General features: G+C 41.7%; 1 protein-coding gene across 41 annotated transcripts in view; it reads right to left on the reverse strand.

Moving 5' to 3' along the window:
* Positions 1-27,419, reverse strand: part of DTNB (dystrobrevin beta) — a 361,644-nt gene that overhangs the window by 295,186 nt on the left and 39,039 nt on the right. For 39 of the 41 annotated variants that reach the window (XR_005224528.2, XR_005224527.2, XR_005224524.2 and 36 more), the window contains 3 exons: positions 26,413-26,493; positions 10,578-10,791; positions 4,919-5,004 (listed from right to left, as the gene is read on the reverse strand). Coding sequence is in view for 35 of the 41 variants with exons in the window: in XM_043541997.1 (XP_043397932.1) it covers positions 4,919-5,004; positions 10,578-10,791; positions 26,413-26,493 (381 nt within the window). In the remaining 6 variants the exon portion in view is untranslated. Of the gene's footprint in view, positions 1-4,918; positions 5,005-10,577; positions 10,792-18,018; positions 18,150-20,783; positions 20,876-26,412; positions 26,494-27,419 lie in introns of those variants that run through there. The other 2 variants (XM_037893700.2, XM_043542000.1) reach the window with 2 other exon arrangements.

Consider the following 27,419-nt stretch of genomic DNA (forward strand, 5'->3'; position numbering starts at 1 on the left):
ACCCTACCCTCCTAGAGCCCAGGGATCCAGAGGGAGAAACAGCCTCATACTGGGTCCCGGGCTTGCACAGAGTTTCCTATGCACCACTGCCTCCTTCCTACATCACAGTAAGGGTCTACTATACACTAGCAAACCAGAGGAAGAAGTGGGTGAGAGATTTATAGAACAAACAACAGAAATATCCACAACAAGACCTGGTAGTAGTGGGGGATTTTAACTACCCAGACGTCTCTTGGAAAAGTAATATGGCAAAACAGACAATTTCCAGTAAGATCTTTAATTGTGTTGGGAACAACTTTTTGTTCCAGAAAGTGGAGGAAGTAACCAGGGGGACAGCCATTTTAGAGTTGATTCTGACTAACAAGGAAAATTTGGTTGCAAATCTGAAGATGAAAGGTAATTTGGGTGAAAATGATCATGAAATAATAGATTTCATGATTCTAAAGACAGGAAGGAGTGAAAGCAACAGAATAAGGACAATGGACTTCAAAAAAGTAGACGTTAAACTCAGAGAATGTCTAAGGTCCAACGGAAAGAAAATAAAAGGGATAAAAGAGTTCAGGATAGCTGGCAGTTTCTCAAAGAAACAATATTAAATACACAATTGCCAAGTATTCTGAGGCAAAGGAAAGATAGGAATGAATTGTAAGAGGCCAGCATGGCTCCATCAGGAGCTCTTTAGTAACCCGAAAATCAAAAAAGTCTCTACAGTAAGTGGATACATGGACAAACTGCTAAGGAGGAGTACAAAATAATAGTGCAAGGATGTAGGAACAAAATCAGGAAGGCTAAGGCACAAAATGAGTTATACCTGGCAAGGGACATAAAGGCAATAAAAAGAGGTTCTTTAAATACATTAGGAGCTCGAGAAAGACAAAGGGAAGGATAGGTTCTCCACTTAGTGGGGAAGGAGAGCTAATACTGATGATATCAAGAAGGCTGATGTGTTTAATGCCTATTTGGCTTCAGTCTTCCCTAAAAAGTTTAATGATGACTAGATATGCAACACAATTGATATTAACAAGCAGGGGGAAGAAAAGCAAGCGAAAAATAGGGAAAGAACAGGTTAAAAAATATTTAGGTAAGTTAAATGTATTCAGGTCAACATCTTAAGGTACTTAAGGAACTAGTGTAAACAATCACAGAACCGCTAGCAATTATCTTCAAGAACTCATGGAGGACAGGTGAGGTTCCAGAGGGCAGGAGAAGGGAGAACATAGTATCTGTCTTTTAAAAGGAGAACAAAGAAGACCTGGGGAATTACAGATTAGTGAGCGTAACTTCAATACCTGAAGGATACTGGAATAAATTATTCAATCAATTTGTAAGTATTAGAGGATAATTGGGTGATAAGTAATAACCAGCATGGATTTGTCAAGAACAAATCATGCCAAACTAACCCAATTTCCTTCTTTGACAGTGCTACTGGCCTAGTGGATAGAGGGGACAGCAGCAGGTGTGATATATCTTTATTTTCATAAGGCTTTTGACACGCAGTCCCTCATGACATTTTCATAAGCAAACTAAGAAAATGTAGTCTAGATCACATTACTATAAGTGCACAACTGTTTGAAAGATTGTACTCAAAGAGTAGTTATCAATGGTTTGCTATCAAACTGGGAGGGTGTATCTAGGGAAGTCTTGCAGGGGTCAATCCTTGGTCTGATATTACTCAATATTTTCATTAATGATTTGGATAATGATACTGGTGAGTATGCTTATAAAATTTGTGGATGACACCAAGTTCAGAGGGGTTGCTCGCACTTTGGAGTACATTATTAGAATTCAAAAGGATCTTGACAAATTGGTACACTGGTCTGAAAGCAACCTGATGAAATACAATAAAGCCAAATACAAAGTGCTTGGGATAGAAAGGAAAAATCAAATGCACAATTACAAAATGGAGAACAACTGGCTAAGTGATAGTACTGCTGAAAAGGATCTGGGGGTTATATTGGATCACAAATTGAACATGAGCCAACAATGTGATGCAGTTGTAAAAACGGTTAATATTATTCTGGGGTGTATTAACAGGAGTGTCATATGTAAGACACAGGAAGTAATTGTCCTGCTTTTCTTTGCAATGTGGAGGCCTCAGCTGGAGTTGCGTCCCCAGTTTTGGGGCCATCCATTAGGAACAACACAGACAAATTTGAGAGAGTCCAGAGGAGAGCAACAAAAATAATAAAAGGTTTAGAAAACCTGACCTATGAGGAAAGCTTAAAAAAACTGGGCATATTTAATCTTGAAAAAAGAAAATTGAGGCGGGACCAGATAACAGTCTTCAAATATATTAAAGGCTGTTATAAAGAGGACTGTGATCAATTGCTCTCCATGTCCACTGAAGGTAGGATAAGAAGTAATGAGCTTAACCTTTAGCAAGGGAGATTGAGGTTAAATATTAGGAAAAACTTTCTAACTATAAGAGTAGTTAAATTCTGGAATAGAGTTCCAAGGGAGGTTGTGGAATCCCCATCTGTGGTGAAGCAGAAAAAACGTCCACCAGCATGGAAGGGGTTAAAGAGAGCCTTTGGGCCCAGCTAGCCCCGCCCCCCTTATACCTGCAGCCCATACCAGGCCTGGAAGGGAGAGAAAAGGAGAGAGCCTGGCTCAGTTTGAGGCTGACTGGCGAAAAGGCAGGAGCTCGCTGCTTCCCTTCCTGAGGGAAGGAGCACTACCCGGCCAGTTGAGGCAGCCACCAGGAGCCAAGCACCCTCTTCCTGGCAAAGGAGACAAAGAGGTCTAGGACCACCCAGCCTAAGAGGAATCTGGGTGGCGAAAGCACAGAGCCCATGTGGGGTTCCGATCCCACCAAACTTACGGCTTCCACACCTGGAGGAACCTGTGACTGCAGCAGGACGCCACCCAGGGTCCACGAAAGGGCACTACTAGAGACAAGCCACCAAAGGAACTTGGATTAGAGGGGCCTTACCCTGAAGGGGAAACAGTAGGAAGTAGCCTAGTGCAGCAGATGTGGACTCCCCGCTGGGAAGTCCCCTACTCAGGGGTTAACTTACACAGGGCCCTGGGCTGGGACCAGGTGGAATGGAAGGGCCTGGATCCCCCTACTCCTCTGCCTTCAGGACTGAGGCACCTCGACCACAGAAGCAGGGGGCAGGAAATCAAGTACTCCAACCACTAGGCCGACTAGTCCTCCAAGCTCCCTCTTACACCATCACTGAAGGTTTTTCAGAATAGGTTGGAGAAACACCTGTCCAGGGATGGTCTAGGTTGACTTGGTCCTGCCTCACTGCAGGGGGCTGGACTTGATAAGCTCTCAAGGTTCCTTCCTGCCCTATGATTCTAGGATTAAAAGCTCAGTAAATTCTGAACTAAAGTTTAAACTTTAAAGAAACCCAAAATAGTTTGAAAATATGGAAATATAAGATCAAACACCTTTATTCCTACAATGATGCCAGCCTCCCTTCTTTGTTCCTGTCATATTTTGTATGCTAAACAGGGAGAGAGATCAAGAATTTGTTTTAAAAGGTGTGACACAAACATGCCCATACATACCCAGGCACGTATATTACCCGTGTCTGACCATCTTTTCAATATTTCACCTAAGGCTGTTGTTTGTGATCTTTGCCAAAAGCTAAGAAATAGCTGATTGTCATGGTTATCAAGTGATATTTGTATAGGAAACAATTTTAGAGTTATGTAACATTTTTTTATATTGGGTTTCAAAACTGTTAAAGTGAAACTTGTCACCTGATTTGGGGCAGGTCTCAGGGCTCACTCAATCAACACTGAGAACAATTGACATCCATTGAGCCAGCCTCTGATTAGGGGACCCAAAAGACTCTGATTAGGGATCTAAAAGACTCTGATTAGTGGACCTCTTGGGTAAGAGGCATTAGTGTGTAACTGTATAAGAGATGACAGAAGAACACAAGTTGTGATCCATTACGGAGGAGGCATTCTGTGAGCAGGGGCATCTCTCGTAAAAGATGGATCCCAGCTTTCTGGAGTGGACAAGTCTTGTAGCAGCTAACAATTGGATAGGAAAAAGTATAAGCTATAGAGTGTCTTTTAGGTTTTTCTTTTACTTGTAACCTTATGTTTCCAAACCCTTAAGCTTGCTTTTATTTTAATCTCGATCTTAAGATCGGTTAAATAAACTTCCATTCGGTTTTACCATCGACTTGTCCAAAAGCCTTGTGCACAGGAGAGCGTTGTACTGAGGTGAAACCAGAGAACTGAGGTGCACTGCCTCCACAGAGACAGCACACTGGTGTACACTGCAGGTGTCCAGAAGATAAGGGACTGGGCACTTGAGTGTAACAAAGTGGAGTGTATAATTTGCTAGGCTGCAGAGGGAAAGAGCAGAGCTTGTGGACTATTTGTGTTGCCAGCAGTCAGTGGCTGGGGAGAGTCTCCCCAGGTGGCATAGATAGGTCTTCCTCCCACTGTAAGCAGCTGGTAGATTCACTCTGGACACCTCAGGTAACCCTGAAAAGTGTCCAAAAGGGCTTTAAGAAGTCTGTATCCTATAGCCCACGTTATCAGGCCATACACGGATACTGTGTTAATCTACTGTATGATCCAGTGTCTACTGAAGATAATGGCAAAGCTTCCAGTTACTTCATTTGTACAGTAGGATCAAGCCTTTAATGAATGAAACTTTATGAAGGATAACTGTCAAATAAGTTTCAGGGTTTTGGAGTTTTGTTTCACTTTCTTTGAACAAAATATTACTTTTTAAATACAAATTGAGTATCTTCTGTAGCCAGTAGATGGCATGCATTACCAGAAAGATTAAACTAACATAAGATTCATTCCAGTAGCATGACTGCTGGATAAGTAAGAAAAATGTAGCTAATTTTCCAAAACGTAACAATTAAATACGAAGTTTGTGTGACTAATGGTGGAAATAGAAAATTTAAAATAATGGTTAAATTTACTTGAAAGTACTTACATCTTAGTTTGTCTTGTATTTTCCCACCACACATGGTTGCTAACATAGCTTTAACTGAAAACACTGTCAACTTCCCATGGCCCTCACTGCAAAATAAAATACAGGATAAATCATTACTTTATGGAAGGATAAGAACAAAAATATTTCAGGGTCAGAAGAAAAGTTCATTCATGCCTTCCCTAAGTGCTATGCTTTATAAAACTATTTAACAGTGAACATAATACAAAAATGATAGTAACATTTAGCTTTGTCAATAAATTAGAACAGCTAACAGGTAGCCAATGACAAATCACGTTCTCTTGCAGAATTATGGGCATTCTATGGATGAAGAGAGGCTTGCATTTGTTTTACCTGTCCACAGCTACCTACTACATGGTGGAACCTGATTATTATGAGTCATTCCTTTCTATTTAGAATAAGCCCGTTTAATTATGTTTCTTGCTTTTACTGCTGCCCTTTCTCGGGAATTCCAACTCTTTATGAACACTGCCTGACACTCAGAGAAAGAAGTGATATTCTAACAAAACAATTTAGGTTACAAGATATTCTGAACATTCTGAGTAGAACAGGAACAAACATAGATGCTTGTTATTCTAATTAAAGGCACCTAGACTGCTGCACTATCAGGAACAGATGGCACAATCAGGCAACCATTTCCTAATGTCAGCATGAGAAAAAATTTGTACTAATTCCTTATAAAAACAACGGAAAGATTTTATTCAGCACAAAGTGGTATGCAAAAACAACTATTCTCATAAAAAAATCACAAAACACTTTACAAGGAGGTGAAACACAAACAACATATAGTAACAGAGGATTATAGAGGCTATATAGAACAGTGATCTCAGGATAAAGCCATTGTTAGTGCTCAGTACGGAGTTAACTTAGTCGGAGTTGAACATAAATTAGGAGTACTGAGAGCATGTACATGAGAGTGTATAAGCAATACATAAATTCTGAGCACTATAATCCTAAATAAAAAGACTGACTGAATTATCTATATCGTACTGTGTGCTATGGATAATACTTTACAGATTTCTTACAGCAACTCTGAAAAGGTAAGATAGTATACAAGTGGAAGAGGAAACTTGGATCCTCTTCAACAAATTCCTTCTGGAGAGGAGACTCCACCTCTTCTAGAAATAAGATTTCAGAAGGATTTCAGAAGAGGAATGGGGGATTGGAGGCAGTCATTCTGGATGACATGCAGGACCCCATTATCATTATGTTCCCAAGATGGTAGGAAATAGACCATATGATCTCTAAAGGGAGAAAACTAAATGTATTTGGTTCTGTACTCCCAGCAGACCCACCAAAACAGAGGCTGGAAGGCTGAAGATTGTGGCTGCCTCCAGAAAAACATTTCAGTTATCTGGTTTTATTTCTGTATGGTCTCTTAGCAGCTTGTTTTAGAGGCTGCCTATGAAACTGGTATTTCATCTGTGCAAAGGAAGATAGAAAACATTATCTTGGTACTCAAAACCTCAAAAAGAGAACCTCCTCTTGGGCAGGGAGGTTGCGTCAGCCATACAGCTCTCGCAGCTGACTTTGCCTCCTTAGTGTGCTGTAAGGTCTTATCCATTTTATTGCTGAACGTTCTTTCTTCCTCAAAAGGAAGATCACAAATTTTGAACTAGGCAAACACAGAAAGACTAGATGAGTTCAATCATGAATGTCTGTAAAGAGGCTATAAATCTTGCCACTGCATCAAAAATGTCATATGCTACCTTCAGAGGCTGAAGGCAAGTTTTTTTCCCTTGGGTAATGTCCTTAGCCAGCTTCTGCTGGATATATGCCAATTGGTCAAGAAAAGGAAGGAGCTACATAGCTTGCCACCTCAATACCCAGAGTTGACTTTTCTGCCAAAGGCGTCCAATCTTCTGACTTCCCTGTCTGGAGGGGCAGAGAATGAAGTTCTCAGAGACTTTGCTATGATAACCAATGCATTTGTAGGAGGGTGAACAACAGAACTGAACCTGGGGGACCTGGTATAAAACAACCATCCATCTTTTGCCTTTGCAAGCATGGTGGTAAGGGATGCTAAATGTCCCCCTTTGGATAAAGGGCATTACCTTCCTTTTTTCTCTGGACTGTAGGATGTTGAAGATGCCTTTGCTTTACTGCTGGGACAAATGTGAGCCACAGCAGTAGGGCTCCAGCCACCACATTGTGGAACTGTTTTGAAGTCAACTCTGGCAAGAGATCAACAGACCATGTTACCTGGGGAGATCATGTCTGTGTCCTAGGATCATCCTGTGGAGCTGTGACCTAATCTCTGTGCTGAGAGTGCACGTGAGAGATGTTAGCCAGAGATGTTGATGGTAGCAGGACTTCTGACTGGAGTTGGTGCCATTACTGTAGGGAGCGTACCCACTGAACACTTGGGAGAAGAGGGATAATTGCAAGGGGAGATGATCTTTGTGTGTGCCTATGAACAGGTTCTCCACAGAAAGTCCACATCGGATCACAAGGGACCTCTCCCCAAGGAGGCCTACAGTGCCCTTTTATATCTTCTTCCCACTTGCTGGAAAGCTCTTTTGCTGCGACCTGGGTCAAATAGTTCCCATTGTCTAGTGCTGTCTCTGTACACAGTTCCTGGGGTAATCCTGGTGCTTGTGTGCATTTCCTCAATGAGCCATTAACATTGTTTGGCCTTTTTACTGTTGTACCTGAAAGGCTGCTTGTGGGTGTTTTCAACCTCACAACATGTTTCGGTAACACCTACATAGCCCAATTTCATAACTTCACATATGATAATAGCACATACAATCCAACGAGATATTACTGTCGAGCAGATCAAGACTTTTGGAATGATACCTCACAAGGCATACTGTGTGTAAAACTTATCCTAATTATATGACAGTGGTGAATAACAAGGTGCCAGGGTGTCACATGATGCTGTTACTGTTGCAGCCTGAATAGTGGAACCCTAGCTAGCAGTGCAAACTAAGCTAGTTTAAGGCCCTCCTCACTAGGTTAGCCAGCCTGCTTGCGAAGATGCTCTTCCCTCTCTTCGTTAGGTGGAGCCCATCTCTGCCTAGCACTCCTCCTTCTTGGAACACCATCCCACGGTCAAAGAGTCCAAAGCCTTCTCTCCAACACCACCTGCATAGCCATTCATTGACTTCCACGATTCGACGGTCTCTCCCCAGGCCTTTTCCTTCCACGGGGAGGATGGAAGAGAACACCACTTACATCTCAAACAACCTTTATCCTACAGCTGTTAAAGTAGGCACTGCTAGCTACAGGTGTTATCCAGTAGTCATAAAGTAGGCAACAAACCTGTAGGATAACACACCTACAGGAACAAAGACTGAACTGGGGGAAGTGATGCTCCCAGGCTAAAGGGATTTCTAGCCTGTGTATGAAAACCTGGGAAACCCAAGCTGCAAAGCAAAGGCAGCTTAAGAATCTGCCATCCTGTTTATCACTCAGGGTGAGAATTTGCTAATTCATAACCTATCTATCTAGTACGTTAAGCTCAGTTTGCATTTTTGTTTAGTTACTAGGTAATCTGCTTTGATCTGTTTGCTATCACTTATAATAACTTAAAATCTATCTTTTTGTAGTTAATAAACTTATTTTATGTTTTAATCCAAACCAGTGTATGTTTGACTAAGGTGCCTGCAGAAAATTTCTGCTTGGTTACCACAAGTGTGCATGGTCCTCTTCACTTTGAGGGAGAGGTGTATATTAAACCCGTATACTGGCCAGATTTGACCAGGGCAGGATGGTATTGCTCTGGGATCCTAGGCTGGGAGGCTGGTGGTTAGAGAGCCTACATGTAACTGCAGCTGGGTGTGTCCCTACCTGTGTGAATGCTGGTGAAAGTGCAAGCTTGGAAGGCTTTGCACCTTGTCACAGCAGCACAGTGTGAGAGGGAGCCCAGGCTGGTAGGTCAGAGGGCTTAGTGGTACCCCAGTTCCTGGGGGAACCCGTCACACATCCATTAGTGGGAGTGTGCAGAGGACACCTGAAGAAGAACCAGCCCCTCCTCTGAGTCTCCTAAGTTCAATGGACACTGTAGTAGGGTGTCAGGGAGAAGGTACTGGAAAGTAAAAATACAGTACCATCAGGGTCAACTGGAACAGACACCATGCAGTCCTGGGATTGGTGACGCTTCTTTTTGTGGTGCTTTCCGAGAAGCCTTTTGAATAGCCCTCTCTTCTCTTTGTGCTTTAAACAGCACAGGAAGCACTGAAATGGGGAAGGCCTGTGGGTCTGGGTGACTCAACACGGGCAGGCAAGATACGAATGGTCTCGGAAGGAGCTTTTTCTGATTTGTTCTTGACACCATAACATCAGAACTGGTGTCTGGGAGCATGGGGCAATTGTCCTGGCACTATGTTTAGAGGTCTTGGCTGGCATTGAGGATGAAGTGCTGGCACTGGAATCTTGAACCTTGGACAGTTTCTAATTTGAGGAGTGCTTTTGCACTGACCAGAGACAGGCAAAATAGCAGCCCCAGGCAATCTTTGATGCCATGGATGTCTCAACAAAAAGAATAAGCCCAAAGATCTGCTCTTTCCGCACTATCAGGATGCAGAGCCTTCTCAGATCCCACCTTAACAGGTGGTGTCAAAGTCAACTTATGCAACTCTGAAGTAGTGTGTCTTGGAGCCAGGCATGGCACAAAGCCCCAGCCTGGAACATTAACTGATGATCTCTGCTGGATCAGAAAGTAAAGGCAGCCAAGCAGACATCAGATCTGACCACTTTTACAGTAGTGCTGTAACTTTCTGAATACATTATGTTCCAACTCTGCTCCTTGGTCATGATGGATGAGATGGGCAGTGTTATGGGAGAGGGCAAGAGCAAAAAAGGAAGGATGGGAAAGCAAGGAATAGCTAGGGGGGCAAACAATATGAAAGACTATAGATGACATTCTGAAAAAACGTGGAGCTGCTAATTAACAGTTGGAACTCTGCAGCTGTCATTCAGAGATCCCACAGAGAAAACCTTCTGCCTAAAAAGAAGGATAACAAGTCTAATGAATATGATCCACCCCTGTTGCAACAAGACTGCTAGGAAGGGATGTGGACATATGTTTAAGGGTCCAAACCAAACCAAAAGAAAATGCTGCACTCTGAAGAGACAACTGTGGTCCTTCTATCAGTCAGAAGATGAGGTGTTAGCCCCTTCCTTGGCAACCTCTAGGTGGGCTCAAGACTTAGTATCAAAACATGTGTTATATTAACATGGTTTTATGCACCAGATTTAATCAGGAAACTGCATGTACATAAATTTGAGACTCTCCTATCATGCGCTTTTACAGCTAAATCATGCTACCATTAGGTTAACGTTATTTTCTATTTTAATTAGCATTTCACAAAAAGGCTTGGCTACAATATGTCCCAGGAACCAAACGTGGCCAGCTAAGAGCCCTCATGCACAACATTGTTGCCCTTTATCTTTAATCCTAATATGTGGCCTGTAGAGACATACAGGTCCCAGCAGGCAGTGATTCATCTTGCTCAAGAACAAAATTTTAAAGATTGATCATTGCTTGCCATGATGTATAAATTTCCGCAGATACCACTACATTACATATGTGCAGTCTGCTCCACTTTATAAAATTTAGGTGCAGCCCTTAAGCAGGGTGTGCCCAAATAAATGAACTAGTTTTAAAAAAAGGAATTCATCTGGAAGAGTTACTAACCTGTCATATGCTGCTATCATAAAGTTGAGGAGAAGGCTGATGGATTGCTCCACACTGATCTGGTGAGTCGAAGGAAGGCGTTTATTTAGCTGGTAGTAGATGGATGAAATGATTGTTTCCAGTCGAGAAACACTGATCTCTGTGTTGTGATCCAATGTATTAAGGCCATTGTCTCGGAAGGCTTCAATCATATTCCAGATATCAACAAGATGAACTAAAAGTAAAGAAAGAAATTAACTATTATTTTTTGTAACATTCAGTTTTACTCTCTTAGACACACCACTTTCGGAAAACATGTTAATTTTTGGTATTTTAAAAAAGCAGAATCCATCCTCAGAATTCAGAAACGGGGGAAGAGGGCATCCTATTAAAATCACCAAAGTGGAGAATAAATTATATTCCTCACAATGTGTTTAGTCACACCAAAAACTCACAAGAAAACCTTTCAATTGTCAAAATCAGGCTATAGTGAACATTTAGTCTAATCATGTTCTATTAGTTCTTTAAGAGCTGCTAAACAGTATATATTCCTGGAATAAAAAAATTAAGGCTGCAAAGTGAAGCACTAAAAGTCAGGAAGTGTTTTAATTTAATTTTTTTCTCATTCTAAACCATAACTGTGCTTCGTTGTGGTCATGCTTTATAGCAAAGTCTAATTACTGGGACATACTTTAGATCATGCAGGCAACCTTCGCTTTGACATTTCCAAACCTGAATGCTTTTCTTAGAGTTTTCAGGGAAAACAAAGAAACTCCATCATATGCAGCTACTTCATAGACACCAATAGAGTATTCTATGCTGCAAAATATGTGGCACTCCAAGAGGCAAAGGTTCCTATGGACCGTTGCTTCATTTGAGCTTACACCCAACTCACTGAGTACACATTTTTGATCATTGAATGATATGGCTTTGCAGTGTCTTGTCCGTCTCTTTCCACAGTAGCCTTCTAAAAGTACAGAGCAAGGCAGGGTTCCCTTTATAAACATCACTTCAACCATTCTACTTCCTTCATCTTGTCATTATGACAGATATGTTCAGCAGTGGTGCCTAATCCATTATTAAAAAAAGAAAAGGAGTACTTGTGGCACCTTAGAGACTAACCAATTTATTTGAGCATAAGCTTTCGTGAGCAACAGCTCACTTCATCGGATGCATACTGTGGAAAGTGTAGAAGATCTTTTTATACACATAAAGCATGAAAAAATACCTCCTCCAACCCCACTCTCCTGCTGGTAATAGCTTATCTAAAGTGACCATTCTCCTTACAATGTGTATGATAATCAAGGTGGGCCATTTCCAGCACAAATCCAGGGTTTAACAAGAACGTTTGGGGGGGGGGTAGGAAAAAACAAGGGGAAATAGGTTACCTTGCATAATGACTTAGCCACTCCCAGTCTCTATTCAAGCCTAAGTTAATTGTATCCAAATTTGCAAATGAATTCCAATTTAACAGTTTCTTGCTGGAGTCTGGATTTGAAGTTTTTTTGTTGTAATATAGCAACTTTCATGTCTGTAATCGCGTGACCAGAGAGATTGAAGTGTTCTCCGACTGGTTTATGAATGTTATAATTCTTGACATCTGATTTGTGTCCATTTATTCTTTTACGTAGAGACTGTCCAGTTTGACCAATGTTGGTGTAGAGGGCTTCTACATCCATAGTGGCCAGGATGGATTTTTTACCTTCAGTCCATCGGTGATCTTCCTGATAACACCATCCTAGCCACTATGGATGTAGAAGCCCTCTACACCAACATTCCACACAAAGATGGACTACAAGCCGTCAAGAACACTATCCCTGATAATGTCACGGCTAACCTGGTGGCTGAACTTTGTGACTTTGTCCTTACCCATAACTATTTTACATTTGGGGGCAATGTATACCTTCAGATCAGCGGCACTGCTATGGGTACCCGCATGGCCCCACAGTATGCCAACATTTTTATGGCTGACTTAGAACAACGCTTCCTCAGCTCTCGTCCCCTAACGCCCCTACTCTACTTGCGCTATATTGATGACATCTTCATCATCTGGACCCATGGAAAAGAAGCCCTTGAGGAATTCCACCATGATTTCAACAATTTCCATCCCACCATCAACCTCAGCCTGGTCCAGTCCACACAAGAGATCCACTTCCTGGACACTATGGTGCTAATAAGCGATGGTCACATAAACACCACACTATACCGGAAACCTACTGACCGCTATTCCTACCTACGTGCCTCCAGCTTTCACCCAGACCACACCACACGATCCATTGTCTACAGCCAAGCTCTGCGATACAACCGCATTTGCTCCAACCCCTCAGACAGAGACAAACACCTACAAGATCTCTATCAAGCATTCTTACAACTATAATACCCACCTGCAGAAGTGAAGAAACAGATTGATAGAGCCAGAAGAATTCCCAGAAGTCACCTACTACAGGACAGGCCTAACAAAGAAAATAACAGAACGCCACTAGCCGTCACCTTCAGCCCCCAACTAAAGCCACTCCAACGCATTATTAAGGATCTACAACCTATCCTGAAGGATGACCCAACACTCTCACAAATCTTGGGAGACAGGCCAGTCCTTGCCTACAGACAGCACCCCAACCTGAAGCAAATACTCTCCAGCAACCACATACCACACAACAGAACCACTAACCCAGGAACCTATCCTTGCAACAAAGCCTGTTGCCAACTGTGCCCACATATCTACTCAGGCGACACCATCACAGGGCCTAATAACATCAGCCACACTATCAGAGGCTCGTTCACCTGCACATCCACCAATGTGATATATGCCATCATGTGCCAGCAATGCCCCTCTGCCATGTACATTGGTCAAACTGGACAGTCTCTACGTAAAAGAATAAATGGACACAAATCAGATGTCAAGAATTATAACATTCATAAACCAGTCGGAGAACACTTCAATCTCTCTGGTCACGCGATTACAGACATGAAAGTTGCTATATTACAACAAAAAAACTTCAAATCCAGACTCCAGCAAGAAACTGTTGAATTGGAATTCATTTGCAAATTGGATACAATTAACTTAGGCTTGAATAGAGACTGGGAGTAGCTAAGTCATTATGCAAGGTAACCTATTTCCCCTTGTTTTTTCCTACCCCCCCGCCCCAGACGTTCTTGTTAAACCCTGGATTTGTGCTGGAAATGGCCCACCTTGATTATCATACACATTGTAAGGAGAGTGATCACTTTAGATAAGCTATTACCAGCAGGAGAGTGGGGTGGGAGGAGGTATTTTTTCATGCTTTGTGTGTATATAAAAAGATCTTCTACACTTTCCACAGTATGCATCCGATGAAGTGAGCTGTAGCTCACGAAAGCTTATGCTCAAATAAATTGGTTAGTCTCTAAGGTGCCACAAGTACTCCTTTTCTTTTTGCGAATACAGACTAACACGGCTGTTACTCTGTAATCCATTATTGTTAGTGTCATATTTGTAATGTTATGCTCAAAGAGGAAGGGAGGTCCAGTGGTTAGGACACTAGCCAGGGACTTAGAAGATCTTGGTTCAATTCCCTACTCTGCCACAGAGTTCCTGTGTGACCTTATAAGTCACTTAGTCTCTCCATGCCTCAGTTGGCATCTGAAAAACAGGAATAACCACACTTCCTATTTCTTAGGGGTGCCTCGTGGAAAAATACATTAAAGACTGTAAGGTGCTCATGGTATGGCCAGACAAGTACCTTAAGTAAATTGAAGCTTTGGTGGAACTGGAAGCCTAACACACCAAGCCACTACCCTCATAGGGCACTTCATCTTTTCCATTTGCCCTGTGGAGAGTAATCTCTTAGGGTTATCTTTGGTTTTATCTCTGCAATACCGAGCACATTTTTGGTACTAAACAGATAAGTACCAGATCAGCTTCTGAATAAAAATAGATACACACACAGTCTTCTACCCATGTATGTACAAGGCTGTTCCTCATTTTAATATTTCCATTTGTACCTTTGGACGCATGCCTAGTATAAATGAATTTGAACATTCTGAAGAGCTGGGCTTGTGTTGCTGACAAAACAGCAGCAGCAGCAACAACAACACACGTAGTGTATTAGGAACTCCCATAATAAACCAGGTTCCCCCACTCTTACCCCCGGACGCACACATAGCCCCATCATCCCGTCTCCCCAAGTCTGGGGGTGCCATGTAAGGCAAGAGAGTACCTACCAGTTTGCACTCCCCTTGACCACTCAAAGGACCCAGCAGGCTGCAGCCAGCTAATATAATTAGCCCTGTAGCAGAAAAAAGCATTCCAACCAACTCAGGGTATTTCTATATTGGATATTCTGACACACAAAAATAAATTGATCACTGAACTAGAAGTTGATGGTTGCCTAGATTCCAATGAGCACGATCAAATTTCATTTTTTGGGCGCGCGCGCGCACACACAATATAGTCCTGGAACAGTAACTAAAGCCTTAGTTCACATTGAGTTGACACATATTGGTAGACCATACTAGTAGTATGCACATGGGACGACTGTGCCTTCCTTCAATTTGCATTATTACGTTCAGATGTCGAGGGCTTGGTGTGTCCTAAATACTTGGCATTCTGGGAGGGGATCCCATGGTCCTTTGCTTCACAATTGTGCTGTGTGCATTAGAGGCTTTTTGCTGCACATTATGGGATGTGCAGGGGAAGCCAGTGGAATTCTGGGACTTAGGGTCAAAATTAAAAAGTTCCATGATTCCAGTCTCTCTGGCCCATGCTTCCTCTTTCTGGGTGGGCTAACACCATTTTTTAATTCCTGTCGGCCAGCATGGACCCAACAATGATCTGCGCCATTGTGCTAGCAGCTACGAATACGCAGAAGCTATCTGGGCTTCTTGAGTTCCTGAAGCCAGGTGGCCTCAGTTTTGGACTTTGCACTCTGTACCACCAAGCAGATAATGTGGCTGCAGCAGCAGCTTCTCCAGTGGCAGAGGAAGGAGGAGGAGGAGGACATCGAGCAACTGCTACTACAGAAACTATTCCTGGAGCAGCATCACATTGTGCATTGCCATTTCTGGGCTCAGGAAACCAGCGCTGATTAGTGGGAAAGGATCATTCTGCAAAACTGGGATGACCAGCAGTGGCAAAAGAATTTCAAAATGGCGAACGCAAACTTTTTTGAGATCTGTGCTGCACTAGCCCTGCAGTACTGTCAGGGATGCTTACTGCTTTTACTTTTAGTCTCAGGCTTGAAGATGTGCAGCTGTGAGTGCAGCTGTTATCCAGGTGGGAGTGGGGAATGAATTATGAACATTGCAGCACCTTCAATGTGTGGCCTTGAATATAGCTAATAAGAACACTGTGGCATGGCATGGCTTGGCTTGACTGGATTGCATATACCAAATAAGTACTTGGGTGGCGTTTCTTATTTCATCTTGCATCTGTGTTTTATATTTTTATAAAAACCTATGGCTTATGGAAAAGGTACGGTTTTTCTGTGTACTATGCATTACCAAATCATTTTGAATGAATTTTTAAAGTTTTTTTACTATTAAACAATTTATTGTGTAACAAACAGAAATGAACCTTTAATTAGAACAATGAAATACTGCTTTAAAGTGACATTGTGCGGTGGAGGGGAAAACACAAGAATGGGTATGCTCCAGTTCACAGGCAAGCGTACGTCTTGCCTCCGCCTCTTCTTGTTCTGCTTTTTCGGGGTCATGTGTTGGGGCTCTAAGTATCATGCCTAAAAGAGCTGGGTTCCCAGGTAAAACTGTTCTCACTGCCTCAAGTTTCAGCTGGGGTGGGGAATGGTATCTGGGAGAACGGCTGTTTAGGGGCTGTGGGGAATATATGCCTGTGTTCCCAGTACCCTGTATTGTCCAGGGATTGCAGAACATGGCTGGGTCCTGGTTGAGGACACTCGATTGTCTGTGTGACTTCTACGAGCGTGCAATGCAGCTGAGCATTCTGATTCTGGATTGCCTCCAGGAGCTGCTGCCGGATGTATATCCTTCTCTACCGTGTCTTTTGCCATGGCAACTCTGTCTCTGGCCAGTGCAAAACTTTCTCTGATATCTCCCTATCTTTTCCTCTCAGACCTCCAGCTTGCTGCTGTTTTCAATTTGGGAGTTCTGGAAACATTTCATCCGCAGTTTTCTGTTTCTTCCCCTTCAAGTTAGCCAGCCACTCAGCCATTCATAAAGGTCCCATCCTTGCAGGTCTGGCCACTGCAGGTGCCATAGATCCCAGAGGATTGCAGAAGGGAAAACATAGTACCTAACTTGAAAAAGGGGAACAAGGAGGATCCAGGGAATTATAGACCAGTCAGCCTAACTGCAATACCTGGAAAGGTACTAGAACAAATTATTAAATAATCAATATGTAAGCACATAGAGATTAATAGGGTGATAAGTAGTAGCCAACATGCAGAGAAAAATACGCCAGGTTTTGTACTGATTGTTTGAAGCCTTAACTGTTTGTCTTTCTCAAACCCTGTGAAAAGCCAGTCAGAGTTGTACAGATATACCATTCCTAAGGTAAATTTATTTTTCTGTACAAATGTGTGTTACAGGGCATATATATATATATATATTTCAGCAGGAAGCTGTAGTCTTAATACCTTTATGGGCATGCAGTACTAATGTTTACCTTATGTAAACTGAGAATACGGACCATTTTTTTCTCCTGTAACTTCATCTCAAACTATTGAATTTCACATACCTGAATTTTTCTTTATTTGAATATGCTGTGGGAACAGAGTAGAGGGCAGGTGGGGTAGAGGTTGTGGCTGTGCCATGCTGCCATTCTGAGCAGGATAGATGCAGGGAGGGGGGAAAAAAAACAGGTTGATGGTAAATGCCCTCTATGGCATGGGCTAGTAAACAGTCTATGGTCAGGGCTTTAGCATGAAACAAAAGCCAACTGCCGGGTGCAGCCACCATTTTGAAATACAGACATGTATGTGGACTTAATGTTTGTTCATTGGATGTAATCAACACCAAGTGGCCTTTGAATTAATAAAGGAGTGCATGTAAGGAAACTAAGTCATGATAAATGTTAATAAAACTAATAGGAAAATAATTTCCAACAGAGGTAAAAACTGTTTCCAGGATCCCTTTATATAGCCTTTTTTTTTTCTTTTTCTTTTTTTTTTTTTGAAGTATTAGGTTGTTAGTTGACTGTTTTTCCTTTAGGAAACAGTGTAATGTCTTATTTTTTTGTTGTATGACTTCTAGAATGATGAACATAGATCTGGAATTTTCTAAGCTCTTGAAGAAGTGAAAAATAAATCCTCAAAGCATTTTTCTCTTAAGCATTTTCAGTTCTGTCTACATTGGCATGCATACTCAGTCACTAGACATGTACATACTCACACATGCTCTCCATACTTATGCCAAGTGTTCACATATGCTGTGCTGGACACAAATATAATGCTAGCTACATGCGTTTACTCACATCCACACTGCCACTGTTACACAACATTAGTATTACCATTACAGGGGTGGTATCCCAGGGCACAGTGCAGACAGGGAGACACTCTAGAAACTGCTTTGCTCTGTGTTCCAGGTACTGTCCCCCACCTTCACAAATCTGTCAATTGCAGTTCCTCACTGTTATTCCCTGCCAAGGTGGATGGAAGACAGAGCAATGGTAAGATGATGTGCTTCTGCTCCTGCTCCTAATTGCGGGATAAACAGTTATGCAGTGGAGTAGGTGTTTGGCAAGATCATAGGTGGAATTTGGGCAGAAATTTGACATATCAAAGACTGCTGACCTTGCTGCTAAATGACAAGTAATTTAGCTCATATGGTATAGATATGGTGAATGCCAGTATTGCCACAGTATATCCTGGAGTGGACTGTCACTTCTGGTGCAGGAGAACAAATAAGTGTTGTAGGATCACATCATTTTGGAAACTTGGGATGACCAGCAGTGGCTTTAGAATGAGGAACTTCTGAATGATAAAACAGACCTTTATAGAGCCACGTTAGGAACTTGCACCAAACCTCCAGCCCCAGAACACTTAGGTTGCGTGTTCTGCTGCACCGAGAACTAATAATTTCTCTATGCACAGAGCACTAACTGCACTTCCCCATCATGTGCATATATCCTTGCGACTTCAGGTATTTCTGAACAGAGGAAGAGGGGGATGCAGACAGAAAAGTGTTTATAGTATAATAGCATCAGATGGTTACACCATTGCAATTCATGTGCTGCGAATTGTGGAGCCCAATCCAAATCCTAAAAATATCTTAAGTTCATCACATTTAGGACACCAGTCAAGGAAACGATAATGCTTGGTGGGATTCAGGGACTCCTGCAAGCTCATCTTTCCCCTCCTGGATGCTCAGGGGTGTCCCCCGGCAAAAGGGTTTTGGGTAACAGTGGAGGGCGTTTGTCCCAGGAATCTTGCAGGCTCCATGGTCTCCTTCTAGCCACGTGGGGTTAGGTCCTCTGGCTCAGCTGTACCCCGGGCAGCAGCTGGAGAAGGAGGTGGAAGCGGTTGTGCAGAGGCAATGGCAGCAAGCAGACCCCGAACTCAGTCGACTACCAGTTCTATAAGCCTCTCCAACAGGGAATGCTCCCTTTCTCTATGGCTTGCCTTCTGCTCATGAACCAGTTCACCAGTGTGTCTTCCTACTGGGGAGACTAATCCTCTCATGCCCTGAGTGCTCCTTGTTCCTCCTGTCCATCCCTCTGAGTAGCTCTTCCAGGGTCCTTCTCCGTCTGCCTCTGCTGTCTCTGGGGTGTTGCACCTGCCCTCCTGATAGAATGGATTCCCTCTCAGGAGACGAAGGTCCTGCCAATTCAAAGACAAGGGTAGCATTTTTTTTTCCTTTGGAAGAAGCTGAGAAATCCCTATCACATAAAATAACTTTGCTGTAGAAGGCCACACTTATGATACTTTTAATCATTCCATGAATGCAACTATTAGACTATCCTTGGTTCTCACACAAGTCTTGCATACCAGGAGGAAGGAGCAGAGGTAAGAATGGTAAGAAAAATGTTCTAATGTTTTTAAAAAAATTAAAATTGTCATAATGTCTCAAAGCAGGGGAAGGGGCAGTTCTGTTCAGGGGCTATGTTATCAGTATGCAAATTATTCTTTAAAAGGTTGGTGACCATTTGAAGAACATAACGTTTTCAGGTACCAAAATAGAAAACAGATGGCTTTGCAGTCCTGTGGGGAAGATCTGGCAATCTGTGCAGAAGATTTTTCTGCTAATGGTCAACCCTCTACATATTGCTGAATGGATGGGTTTGGGTAGCTCTGAAGGTGGACCAAGAAGATTTGCAACACTGCCACTGAACCTCAAGACCTAGCTGGTGTTTCTGCTATGACAAAAATTTGGTGAAATATACTTACAGGACTAAGAGGCAATTCAACTGGAAATTGACTATATTCTCAGCTAACATATGGAGTTTCCTTGTAAAGGGAAATGTAAACAACAAATAGCACCAACCACACCCCCGGCATCACCAGAAAATCCTGCCCCTGTGCCTGTCTAACAGTGAAATGGAGGAAAAGAAAGATACTGCAACTGTATTTCGTTCCCTGAAGTTTCAGATCAGAGCCCTCACTTCTCCACTGCAACTGCCAGTCTGGATCCTTCTCCCACCTCCATTCCCCACAGCTTGCGCAGCATGGCTCAGAGTGGGGCGAGGCAAGACAACAGGGATCAGGACAGGAAAAATTCTGCAATCTTCCAAGGGAGAAAGGACTGCTGTGACTAACTTTTCCTCAAAGTATTCCCTTCCCCTTCCACTGCCCACCCCTCCACCTCAAATCTTCTCCCCATTCCACATGGCTCAGTTTTGTAAGAGGACGATAAGATTGGGGTTGGGTGATAAAAGTAGAGAAACAATGTAATCTTCCAAAGGATGTTTTCTACAATTTTTACAATCGTCCTGTACTCAACCAGGAACGTGGTAAATCTACCAGCTCCCTTTCCCCGGTTCACACAGCCCCAGGATCACTGCTGCCTGACTGCTCGCCAAGAAAAGTACACACACAGGGCACAGTGATTTTTCTCTAATAATCTGTTTTTTAGACACAGCATCAGCCAAATGCATAATAGTGACTCCTAACCCCCAAGTGACTCATCAGAAATCAATATAAATAATTGATTTATAGCAGTGTCTTGCTCGGGGACATTTCTGGGTTGAGCAGAGCAAGGATTGGGCATAAAATCAACAATGTAACACCAGAGCAAGAGCAGATATTGACAGGGAAGTGGGGGTCCACTGTAACTTACCAGCCTCAGGTTCTGCTTCCTGCCACAGCTCGGGGTCCTCAGATTTGTCAGAGCGGCAGGGAAGCGAAGAGGGGATTCCTCAACCAGCTTGTCTAGGTAAAAGGTGCAAAAAAAAAAACACATGCGCTTCATCCTTTGGGGTCTTCTGGGAAATCCTCCATAGTTCCTGCTGCCTGCTCATCCTGGCCCTCATCAGCATCCCATTGGACAATGACATACTGACAAAATGTACAAATGCTTTTATACCAATGCTAGAAGTCTAAATATTAAGATGGGTGAACTAAAGTGTCTGGCATTAAATGAGGATATTGATATAATAGGCATCATGGAAACGTGGTGGAATGAAGATAATCAATGGAATGTGGTAATAACGGATATAAATATATACAGGAATGACAAAATAGGTCATACTGGTGGGGAAGTGGCACTACATGTGAAAGAAAGCAGAGTCAAATAAAGTAAAAATCTTAAATGATTCAAACTATTGCATGGCATCTCTATATAGACATACCATGTTTGAACAATAACAGTTTAGCAGTAGGGATATATGACTGACCCCCTGATCAGGATGGTGATAGTGACTGTGAAATACTCAGGGAGATTAAAGAGGCTACAAAAAACAGAAAACCTAATAATAATAATAATGGGGGATTTCAACTATCCCCGTACTGACTGGGAACATGTCACTTCAGGAAGGGATGCAGACATAAAATTTCTAGACACATTAATTGACTGCTTTTTGGGGCAGCTTGTCCTGGAACACAAAAGGGGAGAGGCAAGTTTTGATCTAGTCCTAAGTGGAGCACACAATCTGGTCCAAGAAGTGACTATAGCTGAATCACTCAATAGAAGTGACCATAATGTTATTAAATTTAACATCCTTGTGGGGGGAAAATGCCAAAGAAACTCACCATAGTACCATAGAACTTCACAAAGTGAAACTACACAGAAATGTGGAAGCCAGTTAAACAGATATTAAAAAGAACAGTCAGAAGGGTGAAATGCCTGCAAACTGCATGGAGACTATTTAAAAACGCCATAATAGAGATCACACTAAATGTATACCCAATTAAAAAAACTCCAAGAGGACCAAAAAATGCCACCATAGCTAAACACCAAAGTAAAAGAGGTGTTTAGAAGCAGAGAGTCATCCCTTAAAAATTGAAAGTCAAATCCTAGTGAGTAAAATAGAAGGGAAGATAAACTCTGACAAGTCAAGTGTGAAAGCATAAGTAGGAAGGCCAGACAACAATGTGAAGAACTACCACCTAAGGACACAAACAGCAAAATTTATTTAAGCATATCAGAAGCAGGAAGCCTGCCAAACAGCCAGTAGGGCCACTGGACCATGGAAGTACTAAAAGAGCACTGAAGGAAGACAGTGCTGTTGCGGAGAAGCTAAATTAATGCTTTGCACCTGTCTTCACTGCAGAGGATATGGGAAAGAACTCCATACCCAAGCCATTCTTTTTAGGTGACAATTTTGAGGAACTGTCCCAGATTGAGGTGTCAACAGAGGATGTTTTGGAACAAACTGAAAAATTAAACAGTAATAAGTCACCAGGACCAGACAGTATTCACCCACGAGTTTGGAAGGAACTCAGATATGAAATTGCAGAACTATTAACTATGGTATGTAATCTATCACTTAAATCAGCCTCTGTACCAGATGACTGGAGCATAGCTAATATAATGCAGATATTTTAAAAAAGGTCCAGAGGCGATTGTGGCAATTACAGGCCAGTAAACATAACTTCTGTTCCAGGCAAACTGGTTGAAATTATAGTAAAGAACAGAATTATCAGACACACAAATAAACATGACATTGGTGAAGAGCAAACGTGGCTTTTGTACAAGGAAATCATGCCTCACCAATTTATTAGAATTCTTTGAGGAGGTGGACAAAGGTGCTCTAGTGCACTTGGACTTTCAGAAAGCCTTTGACAAGGTCCCCCACCAAAGGCTCTTAAAAAAAGTAAGCAGTCATGGGATAAGAGGGAAGGTTCTCTCATGGACAAGTAACTGGTTAAAAGACAGGAAACAAAGAATAGGAGTAAATGGTCAGTTTTCAGAATGTAGAGCGGTAATTAGCAGGGTCCCCATGGATCTGTACTGGGACCTATGCTGTTCAATACAGATCTGGAAAAAGGGGTAAAAGTGAGGCTGCAGAAGTTTGCAGACAATATAAAATTACTCAAGATAGTTAAGGCCAAGGCAGGCTGCAAAGAGTTACAAAGGGATCTCTCAAAACTGGGTGACAAAAAGGAAGATAAAATTCGATGTTGATAAGTGCAAAATAACACACATTGGAAAAAAAAATCCCAGCTATACATACAAAGTGATGGAGTCTAAATTAGCTGTTACCAATCAAGAAAGATCTTGGGGTCATCATGGATAGTTCTCTGAACACACCTGCTCAGTGTGCAGCGGCAGTCAAAAAAGCTAATAGAACGTTGGGAACCATTAGGAAAGGGCTAGACAATAAGACAGAAAATATCATAATGCCATTATATAAACCCACACCTTGAATACTGCGTGCAGTTCTGGTCACCCCACAAAAAAGATACATTAGAAATGGAAAAAATACAAAAAAAAGGAAAACAAAGACGATTAGAGGTATGGACCCGTTTCCATATGAGGAGAGATCAAAAAGACTGGGACTGTTCACCTTAGAAATGGCGACTAAGGGGGAAAGATATGAGAGAGGTCTCTAAAATTATGAATGTGTGGAGAAAATGAATACAGAAGTCTTCTTTAACTCCTTCAAATAACACACAAACCAGGGGTCACCAAATGAAATTAACAGGCAGCAGGTTTTAAACAAATGTAAGGAAGTGTTTCTTCACACAGTGCAGTCCAGCTGTGGAACTCGTTGCCAGGGGATGTTGTGAAGGCCAAAAGTATAGCCCCGTTCAAAAAAGAATTAGATAAGTTCATGGAAGATAGGTCCATTGATGGCTATTAGTCAAGATGGCCAGGGACGCAATCCCATACTCCAGGTATCCCTAAACCTCCAGCTGACAGAAGCTGGGACTGGACGACAGTGGATGGATCATTTGATAAACTGCCCTCTTCTGTTCATTCTCTGAAGCATCTGGCAGTAGCCACTATCGGAAGATAGAACATCGGGCTAAATGGACCATTGGTCTGACCACTATGGCCTTTCCTATGTTCTTATGACTGTTCTAGTCTTTTGCCCTCCTGTACAGGAGCTTGAAGCGCTTGATGCCCTCCTGGAATGGGCTGGAGTCAGCTCAATGTCCACCTGATCCAGCTTCTATGAAATTTCCTGAAGTACATGTTCCTTCTGCTTTGGCACAGTTGTGGAGGACGTTGTACTCCAATCACATGTGTGGACACTAGAGCCTAGTCTACACAGATTTTGTACCAGTATAACTATTTCAATTAGGGAGTGCTGTATTTAGTAATCATAATAACTGTACTGGTACAACCCCTATTGTACAGGAATTTTACAACTTTTATATCAGTATAGAGCACCTTTATACTGATGTAATTGTTTCCACAATAGGATGGTTATAATGTTTTGACCAGACTAATATAGTTGAGTGTATATTGTGTTTTAGTCAAGTCGTACATCAATTTAAAGTAACATGCACAGATGAAATTGCACTGCCTTACCTAAATTGGTGCAATATCGTATATTTAGTTATACTTGTGCAACTTTCAGTTTAGACCAGGCACTAGTTTCACAAGATTTTTACTTCCTTGGTATTTGCACTGTCATAATCTTAACAGTTTTTCAATTTGTCAGCATTCCAAGGTAGACAAAACCTGAATTTCTAATGTAAAAAACAAAAATAAGACTTCCAAAAAGAAGTTTCAGCCTTCTTTATACTCCAAATGTGTCATTTATTGCTTAATAGTTATTTCCCTTTTTAGCTCAACCTTAAATAAGTCACATGAGAAATTCTTAAAACAAAATGGCGTTGCATATTTTGATGTTCTTAGAGCCACTTACCACATTGTGAAAAGCTCAAAATGTCTCTTGAATTTGCATCTTCCACATGACAGTCTGATTTCTGTGTTGAGTCACTGATCAGGCCAAGTTAAAGACACTTAATTGTATATTCTTAAGTAAGGCTGTCAATCCATGCCTTTGGTTCTTTTGACCCTGTCAATGATGTAATCCCACATGACTGTTGACCTTTCCTTTTTTTTTTCTCCTATCATCCATTGTCTGCTTCCCAAGATAAGTCACGCTCTATTTTAGTTGGACTGAAACAAATACTGGTTTACGTTTTTCAGAATTTATGCTTGTAAATGGGTATTCTTCTGTCAATATTTTTTGTATGCAACCCCAAAATAAATTAGGCAGAACTAGAGGATTTTCAGCCTTTCCTGCTCACACTTGCAAGAATGGAATATACATCATGCTTCTAAAATGGTATAAAAGCAAATCTGAAAACAGTATCTCTATAAGAACAAGCTTTATATTCACCACTGGCTTGCCTCCTAGTTACAAATTTTGCTTTATCGTTATTTACTAACGGGAAGCTGAGACCCAGCTTCACTTTTTTCTTTTTAGAAATATTTAGCTACCATATTAGAAACCCTGATCTGGAAACTTCCATAACTTTATCCTTGAGCCATCAGGAATGGAACCATAGCAAAAGAGACCATATTGGACAGTTTAAGCCTCCACTTCAGCACAGCTATCCTCTATTAGCTATGAGAGAGAGCTGAAAACACAAGCTTTTTAACAAGATAGGTTATAAAAACTATACAAGTAGAAGCCAAAAATAAAGGGCTTTGAAAAAAATCCAGCAAACAGTATCTTGTGTTGACCCAGGGGAAGTATTTTTCACTCACCTCTATAATTTAAGGGACAATTATTGTCCTCAGTGCACAGCCTGATTAGGGGGTTCTCCAAAGGAATGAAGAGAGAAAAGAATCTTCTCCCAAACCACACAGACAATCCCTTTGGCTATTGTTGCAGTACCACTTATGGCAGGTGCACCATCCCTCATTCAACTCAGCACACAATATTGCACACCTTCTGCACGGTTCCCCAAAGTCATGCTCTGTCTTTCCCCACAACTGAATTACACCAGCTCCCCTTATCCAGGGTCATCCAAGGAAAGGGAGGATTTGTGCTTAAGTCCATAAATCTACTCTGCTTTGTGTTCCGTAGTGATCAACACAATAGATTAGAAATATAATGCAAATAACATAGTTTGAAGAATTAATGTAAAAACTATCATCATACATTACCCTATGGATTAATTTTTATATTAATGAGCTATGAGCTCAATGAACTGTCTGAGAAAACACTGACTAAAATACTACAAAACTTAACTTCTTAGATCATACTGTATGGTAAATATTCGTAAGTGAATTATATAATCAGCTAATATTTTACCTAAGATTTCAAGAACTGCAGATAAATACTGCACATGCCTTAATTTTTAAAATTTCACTTATCTTTTATGAATAATTCCATCGCTGTTTTTAATTTCTAAAATAAAGTAAAATCTGTTTTAAACTATAGTTTCCTCAATTGCCAAGATATAATCTTTACTCTTTAAACTTACGTGTATAGTATATTCCCAAATCAAGTACATATGTAGTAATCAAGCTGCTTATGGAAGTGTAAAGTGTTATGACTTACGATTACATCTTTTCTGCACAAATCTCAGCTTGCAGGCAGTCCGATATGTTGAAAGTCTGATAACATCAAAATTCTGAGCCCCTGTAAATCAAAATGAAAAAACCCTATTTACTTTTCAACCTTTTTTCTTTAACATTCAGTTCACATGGTAAAATATTTCCCTCTAGTACATGATTGCCTGGCACTAGTTAATCAAATCTAAACCTTTGTCATTTTTCAACTGTGAACGCCTCAAGGTATAAAAATTTAGTACGTGCGATGCTTAAGAAATGTAAGAAAAAACACATTATAAACTGATGCAAATTTGGGATAGCTATATTATTTCCAACTGGCAAATTCATACGTATATTATGAAAGTAAGCCTAAGTGACTAATAGTAGAGACTTTCTACTGCCACAAACACTTACTTGTTCATGCCACTTTTGAAAGTTTTGAGATTAAAGTAATTTGACTTTACAATATGAGGCAATAGATATATATTTTTTAAATTAATTAGTTTGTTTTGTCTCTGAAGCTGGCACAATTGGAAAAAATGGTTACTTGGTACCTGTATAGCAACTGTTCTTCCAGATGGATTGTCCATATATACATTCCACTGTCGGTGTATGTGCACCCAGTACACTTGAGTCAGCAGGGGTGCAATGATGAGGAGAAGGACAGGGGACCCAGTCTCCCCCCGCACATTGGCCCCTGACCGCAGGCAGGTGTCATAACAGCAGAGCCCCTCCCCACTGGCATAATGGAGAGGTGGCCAGGCCAACTCGAAGTGGCATTGCAACCCTGTGTGCCTTATCGCCCATTCTCGCATTTGCAGTCCTTCTGACTCCCATGGGCACCAGACACCCCAACCTCCAGTCTCCAGGAGGGTGGGAGAATTGGATCCAGGATTTTGGTGCCTACTGGGGAAGTGGAGACAGGAGGATAGAGTCTGGGTCTCCCAGAACTGCCCTGCTCCTGGTGGGTATGGTGCTCTCCATCCTAACCACCTCTCTGGATAAAAGCCATGG

Source organism: Chelonia mydas, chromosome 3 (genome assembly GCF_015237465.2).
Source record: "Chelonia mydas isolate rCheMyd1 chromosome 3, rCheMyd1.pri.v2, whole genome shotgun sequence".
NCBI lineage: Eukaryota > Metazoa > Chordata > Testudines > Cheloniidae > Chelonia > Chelonia mydas.